The following is a 12,107-nucleotide window of genomic DNA, read 5'->3' as shown; positions in this document are numbered from 1 at the left end:
CAACTGACATGGAATCCTCATACAAGACTGAAAAGACAGGAAACTGCTCGTCGATTTCGACTATTACAACATTTACTAGACAAACGGTCTAAATTGCCAATTGCAAAAGACTGATCTACATGACTTTTATAAGGCCTATCTGGACATACGGAGTCGAGATCTGGGGTTCCACTAAACCATTAAATTCCTCCCGAATCCAATCCTTACAGTCCAAAATCCTTAATGCTCCTTACTTTGTCACAAATCAAGTCATCCATCAGGACCACAATGGCCCATATGTTGCCGATTTGGCCAGAACCAGATACCATTCCTTCCATGATAAACTTCCCAACCACCCAAATCCACTTGTTTCTAACCTGGCTTCTCCTTCATTACCTAATAATCCTCCTAGGCATTTGAAAAGAAGATGGCCTCGAGATTTTCTCCTCTAGAAATGTTTTTGGAGTTCTATCAATGGGGATAGATGATGAAGCATGATTCTCCACATGTTGGTATCATGTCATTATATCACCTACAGCCAATTTACTTTTTGTACTATTTTTATACAGTTGTAAATAACAATAAATAAATTATTTAAAAAATAAAATCACCTCAAAGACGGAACAAAACGCCAACTATAATAGTTTAGGAAGTACTATACTGTGGGAGATGGTGTCGTCAACGTCGATGAAGCGGGACTCCACGAGTTTTACAAACTGTTTGCAGAGCCAGTTTATATGACAATAGTATGTCATGTTCTTTGAATCACTGCAGAAAATAACCAACCCATTCTTCAGAGCTATTAGTACAAGAGCCGGGGAGAAAAAAGGCAGTTATTTTGCCCCAATTTATTATAACATTAATGAAAACTAAGTATAATTACCGGTAAAAACTGATGAGTCTGCCAAGTATAGGTAGGGGGATTAAAAAATGGCGGCTGTTTCAAAACGTTAAAAAAATACCAAATATTTTATCCGAACAACTAGAAATTAACATTCATTGAATTTATTTAAGCAAAAATCATGAAAACTACTACTCCTTCGAAAATAAACGTCATAAACTACTTCATAGTACATTAAACTAGCTTTAATTTTAGTACTAATACAGTACTTACAGATTTCTTAAAATAAATTCACTAACTTCTGATTTTTCAGGGTATTTATTATGAAATATTGATTTTTAAATGCTATATCTCGGGAATTATTGAGCGCAAATAGCTCTATTAGGGCTCATATTTTAGCAAATTTAGTCTACTTTAAATGATGTTCTCTTAAATTGTCTAGTGTTATTAGTATTTTTAAAGATATTGAGCTCCGAAAGAAATTTTTTTTTTTTTTTATCGTATTGAAACAGCCGCCAATCTTTTTCCCGCTACCTATTATTGGCAGACTCATAAATTTAGAATAGTAATTATACATAGTTTTCACTAAAATAATAAAAAATTGCGGTGAAATAACTAACTACCTTTTGTCTCCCCAGCTGTTGTACTATAAGTCATGATTGAATCCTTCAAATACCATCTAGTACCTCATGACTTATGCACGATCGTCAGGGAAGTTTTACTAAGAGATGCGAGTTTCCAAGATATGCTTTTTCTTGGATAGTATGGTTCCGGAAGGGGGTCCAACACTTTAAAATGTTTAACTTAAAGATTTTGGATATTACCTAAAAATATTTCAAAAATCTCATAAAATATCAAAAAAATCTAAAAGTAAAATGTTAAATAGGTGGTCTTTATGTTAACACTCATAAACTGTGTTGTCTTGAATTTTTTTTTTTTTTTTTGGAAAGACCCCAAAATTATCACCACTTACGTTTCTCAGTTTTACTACTGAGTAAGGTTTCAACATCGTTCAGTTAAATTTGCGTCTTGCAACTATGCTTGTGCAAACTGACTGCTAATGCTAAGATGGTTAAGTTACCATTAACTAGCGTTTTGGCCCTGCTTTAAATTAATGGTACTCACAGACATAAGCTTTCTGAAAATAAAAATGGAATTATTCTGGTATAACTAATCTTGAATTAGTGTTGTTGAAAAAATATCTGAGTTATAAAAATATAAAACTATTATTTTTGGACCTCATTTTTTTTTTTTTTTTTTAGGCTAGGCTGCTCACCACAAACACACATACCATTTTCTGAGACTTGACTATTTAGACTTAAGTGACTTTAAAACCTGTATTTCTGTAGAAAACTCGAATTCGAAATTATTCAAGGTAGTAGTGATACTTTCTCCTTACTATATATATCATACATACTTAAATAATAAAGAATATGAAAACAAAAGGTATTACAAATGCCTGGGAATGATATTGTTGGAATTACTTTACTAAATACCTATGTTTTCGGAATAGGTTATCTGAAGTGAAGTTTTTTTTTATTGATAAGAAGATCCTCAAGGTTGACGACCCGAAATATAAAACTTGTTGAAACTTAGCTAGAATTCTACATATGCATTTTTTTTTTTTTTTTTTTTTTAAGAATCACATTAGTATAATTACAATTCTGAATAAAATCCTCATATTCATGAAAATATTTCTTACTTTATAGAACAATCCTTTATTACATTTTTTAAAACATTGCTTTGCCGACATTTCGTGATATTCCCAGGTCCTTGGGATATTCTGTTGTTTTTTCTTCAAATTTTATGGAATTTCCTTTTGTTTTATTTTTGCAAATCTGAAATAAATGTTTCAATATAGCATATAGTTCTGTAACCAACTGTCATGTTTATGTATAAATTAAAACAATTGATAAATCTATTTTTAAAATTTTAACAAAAACATTTATAGAGAATTTGCTCAATTTGGTTTGTTGTTATAAATTAATGTAGAATGAACTTATTTTAAAATATTTTAGAGCTATTTATGTTTTTTATAATGTACTTTTATTTTTTTCAGATGTCCTCTTCAAAGCTCTATACTTGAGTGTTGATCCATACATGAGGTGAGTTTCATTGATAAAAATAATTTAATTTCTATTTAAAAATATTTTAAGAATCATATATCCTATATTATAAGAACATTGAACTTTAGTCTTACAACTTAAATAAACTTGATTTGTTTAAATTATAGGCCTACAGCTTTGAGGCATCCTACTGGAATTACGATGTTTGGATCTCAAGTAGCTAGGTATATCTACTTTTGCATTTCATTAATTCTACCAAACTTAGGTATTATGATGTTAATATAATAATTATGATTATGGTATTAGGTAGCCGTATGAACTAGGCTTATAAATAAGGGTCTTAAAGAATCTCTAATAGATCACAGAAGATCACTGAATCACAGCCTCTGATTGAGACACATTCGGTTTATAGCTGATCGTGAATTATAAATGGTTGCTCACCCTTTACACAATCTCTCTCCTCTACTTGTTTCACCTTCATAAGTTCCGGTAGTTAGCTACCCTCCTGGCTTGCATACCTCCTTCGCCCCTGTCGGAATAGTACCCGGCAGGACGAAGGCACCTTCCTGCATGACTCTGGTCTGTATTCCGCTCTCGTGGTTATCGGAGTAGTAACCGGTAGGACGAGGTTACCATCCTCTGAGATATGGTGGTTGTTACCAGTATGTCTCATCCTATCTAGTCATCTTCCTTGTCAACTACCTTACCTTTATATACTGAACACGCATTCTCGGAGGCCTTCTGGACAAGCAGAATAATGAAGAAGATAACCCACCAGAATGTTAAAAAACATTTCTAGAAAGATCATTTGGACTTCAGGAATTCAGTTATGAGGAACAGAAAAAAGAGGTCAAATATCAGAATAAACCAATCATTCCAATCCAAAGTACTCAAAATAATTGTCAACTCCCAATTTTAAAATTTTAATGGGACTTTACACAATGGCCTTGAAATTTCTTTTGTCACAGTTACTGTCACAGATTGTTTCAATAATTTTGACTGACTCTAAATTCTCATGGACTTAAGGACTTTCTACTGTCATACAATGCACCTAGAAGACAACTAAGGTGCTGGCCAATATTTACTACTCTTATCTTATTTATTTTCAAATCCATTAAAAAGTTTTGTTTTTTTCCTCTCCTCATGCTATTACATTTTCTCATTGCATAAGCAAATTTCAAATTCCAAGTTGGCCAAATAAATATATAAGCAAATAAAAAAGGAAGACCAAGTTAAAGTTAGCTAAACTTCACAGTACTCAACTATAACTAGACTGGTTGAAATACTTCTGTACCTTCCATACTGGTTGAAAATCACTCTGTCAGTCCATTACTTATCTGAAAGAGTCCTTTCCTTCATGAGGAAATGTAATCAATGGATAAGTACAGTGTAGGAATTCTTTTAATTAGTTGAAGCTTACGGGAAAAAATAGGCGATGTCCAATTTTTTTTTAATTGAGATATTGTTGGATAAAAGTAGATAGAGAAAAGTACAATTCCATTTTGGTCAAACGAACAAAATGTATCTTTACCTGTTAAAAGTGGGTAAACAAAAATACTTATAGGAGGGAAAAACAGGCTACGTCCAAATTCATGAATTCATGAATTTTCAGGATTTAGTATCGTACTAACAGTACTTAAAATTAATACTCAAAATTTTTTATTTAACAGTGTTTGAATTTCATTTTTTTTTTTTTTTTTTGACAAGTGGTCTTCAGTTATTTCAAAGAGTTATCCCAGTAATGGATAAAGGAATTTTTCAAATGATAGTTAAAATTATAGAACACATTGAACTTTTATGTTGCTGCTTAGTAAATTTTCTTTAGTTGAGGAACAGTATTTTATATATTTAAGTGATTTAGTAGTACTTATCTAACTTTTTATGATGTTGTTTTCCCAAAGTTTGAATTTGATTTAATGTTTCTTTTAGGGTCTTGGAAACCAAGAATCCTGCGTTCAAAGTAGGTGACAATGTAGTGGGCTTTTTCGGTTGGCGTTCGCTGACAGTGGTGAACCCGGACGAAGTGATGAGCCCTTACGGTGGGAAGTCACGTCCTTATGTTCTTCCTGATTTCGGAGAAGTCCCACTCTCCACAGGACTTGGGATTCTTGGTATGCCTGGGTGAGTCAGGAAAATGTATTTATTTTCTCATTTATTTGAGAGTATGTCTGAAGGTTCAATGATATTTCAGGAATACGGCATGGTTTGGTCTGACAAAATTGTGTGATCCTAAACCTGGGGAAACCTTAGTGGTAACTGGAGCGGCTGGGGCAGTTGGTTCAATTGTGGGTCAACTGGGGAAAATCTTAGGTGAGTCTAAGTTACATTATCTTGCTTTTTCATTTATTAATTTTTATCTTTAAATTGATTTAACATTTTTTAAGAATAAATAATGTGGACAAAAGTTGATTTTGCTTATCATAACAGTCAAATTTTTTTTTTTAATATTAAAAGTGTGAGAGGACTACGATATCAACAGGAGATTATTTAAAGATGGCTTGCATAGTTTGGCTAAAACTTTGGCTGTTAATGAAAGCATCTTATTTATTTTGCTTGCTTATTATTTACTTTATTATTATTTACTTACTATTAATCTTAACTAACTTATCACTGACAAATTATTATTTTGAATAACTGTCTGATTAAGGATTTACTTCTAATCTACAACCAGGGTCAAAAGTATCCTTACAACAATTATAAAATAAATGAAAAAGAAGAAAAAATATTTGCAAGGAATTATTTAGATAAATAAAACCTTTCTTCTTCTCTTGAGTCATCCTATAGTGCCTTATAAGCATAAGGATGCATTTAGTCAGGGCTGCCACTGCTTTTGCATCTTCAGTGTGTATTGAAGACAAAAGTTTGATGTATCATCATATATCAAGAAGGATTAATGTTTGATAATAATTATAATAAATATAATTTTTGTTTTCTTTCTCTATCTCCTTAGTGCCGTTAGACGGAATGTAGCCTCAGTCCATTTCTTGTATACATCTCTATCCTGAGCCATTCTTCGGATTTGATCCATTGAGCTGCCACGTTCTCTTCCGAGCCTGTCTATGTATTAATTATAGGTAGCTCTTGGTCTACTGACTAGACGCTTCCCTATTTGCCTTGCTTCCGTCAACCAAATATAATAATAAGTAGTATTATTTATCTAAATCACTCCCTGAAAATAATGGGAATAGTTAACAAAACATTTTGATTTTGTCTTTATGTATTGCAGTTATACATGTTTAAAAAAATTTTAATCAGTTCTAATTCTCATACTTCATTTAAAAATGACTAAGGTACATATGACAGGTGTATGTATGAATTAGAGCTGTATTGGTGGATGAATCATGTATTGGTAGAATCAGAATTGTATTCATCAACCAAATTTAATTCTTAAGTAACATCCAAACAGAAATCAATAAGTAAGATAAATATTAAATACCACACTTCCACTTTTTCAGGATTAAAGGTAATTGGATTTGCCGGTTCTGAAGATAAAGTCAAATGGTTGACATCAGAACTCAACTTTGATCACGCTTTTAATTACAAAACTTGTAATGTGCGAAAGGTTCTCTCAGAGGCTGCTCCGAATGGTGTAGATTGCTACTTTGATAATGTAAGTATTAACATTAATTCACTAATCCTTTCGACAAGAATTTATTTTTATTTCTCATTTATTTTTTTGAGTATTAAATGAAATTTAGTTAATGACAGAAATAATCCTTTGAATAAATTATTCCACATACTTAATAAGTTCTTGACACTTCTTCTGATTCTTAATTATACACTTAAAGTATATAAAAATTACATCAAAATTCACCCTGGTGAAGCATAAAGTTTTACTCGAGTGCTATCTATGAATTTGGTCCAAGTATTGTAACTAATAATAATTAAAAAAAAAATTATTTGTGAGTATTTTATTAATAATTATTTTTTTATGATTTCTTAATAAATGATAATAATTACAAGTTTTAACCAATGCAAATTTAAGTAAGTAAATCTAATTAAAAAGTAAATAATTTCTTAAATACAGAAATTGTTTTTTACTTTAGTCGTAGCCTCATAACGTTTATCAGCTGGTATCTATACATGTGAAAATATATTTCAGGTCGGTGGGACAATCAGTAGTGACATAATGGAGTCGATGAATAACTTTGGTAGAGTTGCAGTGTGCGGATCGATTTCTTCATACAATGCAGAATCAAGGCCTACAGGTAAATATGTTTACAAATGTGGTAAAAACAACAAAGAAGTAACAACTCAAGTTACTGTTATTAAAAAAATTGAAAATTGCTCTTTTTAAATAACAAAGGTTATTATAATTGAATTAAAAAGGGATACAATTGAATTGGAAAAAGTCATAATGACATGGAAATACTATAAAATGCTATGATTTTTATTTCTGAGTTTTAGATGTAAAATTTTTATTTATTTTACGTTATTAATAAAAGAAAATATGATTTTACCAGATCAAGTTTGATTTTATAGAAACAAATTGATTGTATAGAAAGAATATTTTTCATTTTAAGTGAAATGACTTTTTAAAATTCTTTTTTAAATAACTCCAAAACTATATACTTGGCGTCGCAACAAAAATTTAAACAAAAACCTATAGGGTTCAATTGAATTAATACTGAAATTGTTTGGAAATTTGATTTTATTAATAAAAACTTCTATTAATAACACAGGTCAACGAAAAAAATTTGTTTTTATATTTATTTTCTAACAATGAAATTTTGTTTTTATACTTTGGATTTCCATTCATAAATTATAAAGTTTTCTTTTGTAAAAACTAGAGCGATAGTACTTATTTTAAGCAAAATAACGTCACTTTTTTCAATTGTTATTAAATAACTCCAGAACTACCTGTCTATCAGAATAGCTTGTCATGTTCTATAAAGTTCATAAAGTTTGTAACAATTTGAGACAAAAATGAGTCCTGTGTGACCATAACTTTTTATTATACTACAAAAATATTTGTTCTACAAGAAAAGTCATCCGAAATGAATTTGATTATCTTTCATTTCAACTAATTATAGGTTATAAGGGATATATGGTAAATTATAGTCATAAGGATTCCCTTTTATTCCCTCAATATTCATTTAGGTCCAAATGTTAAAAATGGTAAATAAGCACAAATATTGACAAGTAGAATTTGGAAAAAAAAAAACTGATCAAGTTGTAATGCTTATTTTTTTATTAAATTCTAATAAAAATTATAAATATAAATTGAAAACTGAATTCATAGTGCACAAAAACCATTGAGCCTAAACATTCTTTTATAGGCTGAAATAAAAGTTATATGGCTATGAAGCTAAAGCTAATGAAAGCTAAATTTAGTTCAAATTTGTTCTAAGAGATTGTTCTATGATATTTTTATCGGTTTATGACTTTTTGGAGAAAATAGTCTACTTAAGATAAGTTTTATTATCGAAAGTAATGGTTTTATAGGACTCATTTTGGTCTCAAATTGTAGTAAACTTTATAGAAGAACACGACAAGCTATTCTGACAAGTTCTGGTGTCATTTAATAAAAATTGAGAAAAGTGTGATTATTTTGCATAAAATCAGAAATATCGCTCTAGTTTTTACAAAAGCTAACTTTATAATTTATAAATGGGGGTTTTAGTTATTAAAGTTTAAAATGAAAATTTCATTGTTAGAATATAGACAAAAAAAATTTTTACCTATGTTATTAATATAAGCTTTTATGAGTAAAAATTAAATTTTGGAATACTTTCAGTTTTAATTCAGTTGAACTTTGTAGGTTTTTGTTTTTTGTTTGAATGTTTATTACAATGATATAAGTAAAAAAACAAACTGTATATACATAATAATAAAAAACTGTTTATTTATTTTTGCAATCAACTTTATAGCTCCAGTTACACAACCTGCGATAGTAATGAAACAACTTAGAGTTGAAGGATTCTTAGTTACAAGATGGTCAAATTTGTGGTTTGAAGGGATAAGCAAAAACCTTGAATTCATTAAAGAAGTAAGTTTTTAAATATTATATTTATAGTAACAATATTGATTATTATTATTTATTTTTTAAAACACAAAAGCAATATCCTGTGGACAAGAACAGTAGCTACGCATTACAATTATTTTTTTATTTTTTATTACCAATCGAAGAGACAGAAACAAAAATATTATTTATTTTGACTTCCAATAACAGGATGTAATTTATTCAACTAATAATTATTTCGTTAATTTTAACGTTTGTAATTATTAATTTCAAAATTTGTTTCCACTCAATGAATGTGTTTGTTCAGAAAATAATGCAAAATATTATAAAATATATAATTATTAAAAAATATTATGCAAAATATTAAGAGTACTACAAGACATGATTATATGTATAAATATACAAGACATGGTGTACATAACCTGTCAGAAATATTTTCTATTGAATTAAATATATTATTGTCCTATTTATATCCAGAAGTAAATGTATACAATTTAAATTTTTAAAAAAATTAAAGTTTCTTATTCAATTATAATTGATTTCTTAAATTAAATTTTATTTCTAATTTAATGAATATTTTATGAACTATTATAGTTCAAGCCACTCTTGAGCATTTGATTAAGTTATATCAATGTCCTTTTTAGCTCACTCTTTTAAAAATATGTACAACTATGATATCGCAACATTAATTTGAAATAGAGTTTCTTCCTCATTTAATATAATTAGATGTAGTGAAAGTACTCTTCCTTGTTAAAATTCTTTATTTTATTTACTTTCATTAACAATGTTTCAGGGCTACCGCCCATCATCTCATTATCTGCAATATACTATTCACCTTAAGCATACAACAATTAAATTAATATACCTCAATTTTTTAAAATTTAAAATAATTACCTTAAATAAATATATTTTCAATTATCATATTAAAACTGTTCACCTTATTAGTCATTCTTATAATAACAATGATCATATTGCTGTCAGTTTTATAATAAATTAAAAAATAAAATTTCATATATAATAATAAATAAGGAGATCTAAAACCATAATATAAATTCTTGAAACAAAATTATTCTTACAAAACTGATAATAATAGATTACAAACTATGCCAATTATTTCACTATATATGTATGGGCAATGTGAATATTGAGAATTTTTTTTCCGTTTCAGCCATACAATCTATAAAACATTACCAAAACTTAATATATATGGTGATGTAGATTAATAGTTTCAACTATGCTATGTAGCTGATTATTTTCGATATACAGCCTCTAACCACCCCTAAGAGAAAATTTAATAAACTTTTTGTCCATTATAAATCATAAATATTCTTATAACACAAAGTATAATTATATTAAACTTAGGATGATGTTATCTGAAATTATTCATCTACTAATTTTGTAATGATTGCAAACTTGTAAATAAAACCTTTATTTAGATTATTATACTCCACAAAAGTAAACATAAGAGATGAAATAAAAATTAAAAAGTAACTATTTAAATATTACCCATTGTACAAAATTGGCCTGGTATTCTTTTTTAGAAATGGATTTCATATTCTTCACCAATGTAATATTTGCACATTATCAAAGTAATTGTTTTGTTATGATTAGTAATATGGAATTTTTTTTTTTTTAGGGCAAATTGAAATTCAAAGAAACAATCGTGAAAGGATTTGAAAACACAGATGAAGCATTTATAGGCCTGTTTCAGGGTGAGAATACAGGAAAGGCGATTGTAGAAGCCTGATTTAAATTTGTTATTTAAGTTGTTTTTATATTGTTTTTCATAAATATACAACTTATCTATTCTCAATTTTTTTTAATGTTTTAAAACCTTTACAACAATTCATACTTTTTTGTTTTTAACTGGCAGATGTTTCTGTATTATGGCTATATTTATTGGAAACTAATCACTTTTTCTGAAGGATTAGTAACAAACTGACTTTTTTTCTCTTTTCTTTCTGCAGCCTTTTGTTACTTTCCAACAGTTTTTATTATTATATTTGTTGGCACTTTCACATAATAGTTTATTATGGCATTTTATCATTATGAATTATTATTAGATGTGTTATTTACATTTATTTATTCCTATCTTAATTATGGTAAAAAAGAAATATTTTTACATTTAGTCTTCTCTCCAGTAGATTAAGTGGTGAAATGGCTGAAAGAGAAATAAACTCAATAATTAAGCTATATTACTTTAGGGCTTATTTACACATTGAGTTTTCTGTCATCATAGTGTTATCACAAAAATGAGATAGTAGGGTAAAATAGCAGTATCCTGTTCACATAGTGACAGCAAACCTAACCTAAACCTCTCAACAACTAGTTGAAAAAATTAATGAATGTAATACTTGATAAGAGTGAAAGTTCACTGTCAAGGTGTATACATGAGGCGATAACATGATAGTAGCATCATTTATATGTACTATCAACTATCATTCCAGACCTAGTGAGACTACTATTATGACAGTTGTCATGATGGAAACTATAATACAGTTAAAACGACTTATTATTTAGAAGATATGCCATTTGACGCCCTTGATAAATAAAAAAAAAAAATTAATTTTTACACAGCTTGTGAGTACATTCCTTTCCTACTATTACTGTCCTTCAAATATGGTTCAGGTAGTGTCTGAAATTGTTATCATTTTTTTCAAAATAATCATAAATGCACAATTTTTACTTTTTAAATTAAGAGATAGCCGTTGTCAAAGAATTTTTATTTAAAAAGGTTATTTCAAAACAATTTTAGAAAATTTGTCCTTAAAAAATTAAAATTAGTAATTTTTAGTAAAATTATTTACTATCAATCAAAATGATGGATGAAAAAAATACCCTTAGGACTACATTAAATCCACAATGCACAAAAATAAGAATTTTTTTTTTTATTAATTTTATTGGTAACAATTTTATTTTATATATAAATCTATTTTCGATATTTTAATGATGTTTCGACTTTTTTACCTTAGAGCATTTTCAACTTTTTTTCTTCTTCTCCATACCAGTATTCAAATTAAAATTCTTTGGTTTCATTATTACTACTCCATGGTCATGAAGCTTATAGTCTCAATGTGAACTGTGTGTGGGAATGATGAAACATTGATAAAGGAAAAACAAAATTGACAATCCATGAATCCAAAGAATTTTAATAATATGATAAGAATTAAAAGTTTGAAAAGGTAAAAACGACGAAACGTTACTAAAATTCAAAAATAAATTTATTGTAATAATTTTAAATTATTAAAAATAAAAATAA

At 28.3% G+C, this 12,107-nt stretch overlaps 1 protein-coding gene across 3 annotated transcripts in view; it reads left to right on the top strand.

Annotated features, from left to right (window-relative positions):
• LOC106687145 (prostaglandin reductase 1) overlaps positions 1-10,661 on the top strand; it is a 17,314-nt gene extending 6,653 nt beyond the window's left edge. For all 3 annotated transcript variants that reach the window (XM_014430863.2, XM_014430861.2, XM_067046261.1), the window contains 8 exons: positions 2,880-2,925; positions 3,054-3,110; positions 4,816-5,007; positions 5,078-5,196; positions 6,342-6,496; positions 6,989-7,094; positions 8,757-8,875; positions 10,485-10,661. In XM_014430863.2, coding sequence (XP_014286349.1) covers positions 2,880-2,925; positions 3,054-3,110; positions 4,816-5,007; positions 5,078-5,196; positions 6,342-6,496; positions 6,989-7,094; positions 8,757-8,875; positions 10,485-10,595 — 905 coding nt within the window. In that variant the 3' untranslated portion in view covers positions 10,596-10,661. The remainder of the gene's footprint in view (positions 1-2,879; positions 2,926-3,053; positions 3,111-4,815; positions 5,008-5,077; positions 5,197-6,341; positions 6,497-6,988; positions 7,095-8,756; positions 8,876-10,484) is intronic.
• Positions 10,662-12,107: the final 1,446 nt, after the last annotated feature.

This window comes from Halyomorpha halys, unplaced genomic scaffold, assembly GCF_000696795.3.
Source record: "Halyomorpha halys isolate HHAL.00 unplaced genomic scaffold, Hhal_1.1 Scaffold918.1, whole genome shotgun sequence".
Taxonomy (NCBI): domain Eukaryota; kingdom Metazoa; phylum Arthropoda; class Insecta; order Hemiptera; family Pentatomidae; genus Halyomorpha; species Halyomorpha halys.
The sequence above is the reverse complement of the archived record's forward strand: the minus strand, read 5'-3'. Positions and strand labels throughout refer to the sequence as shown.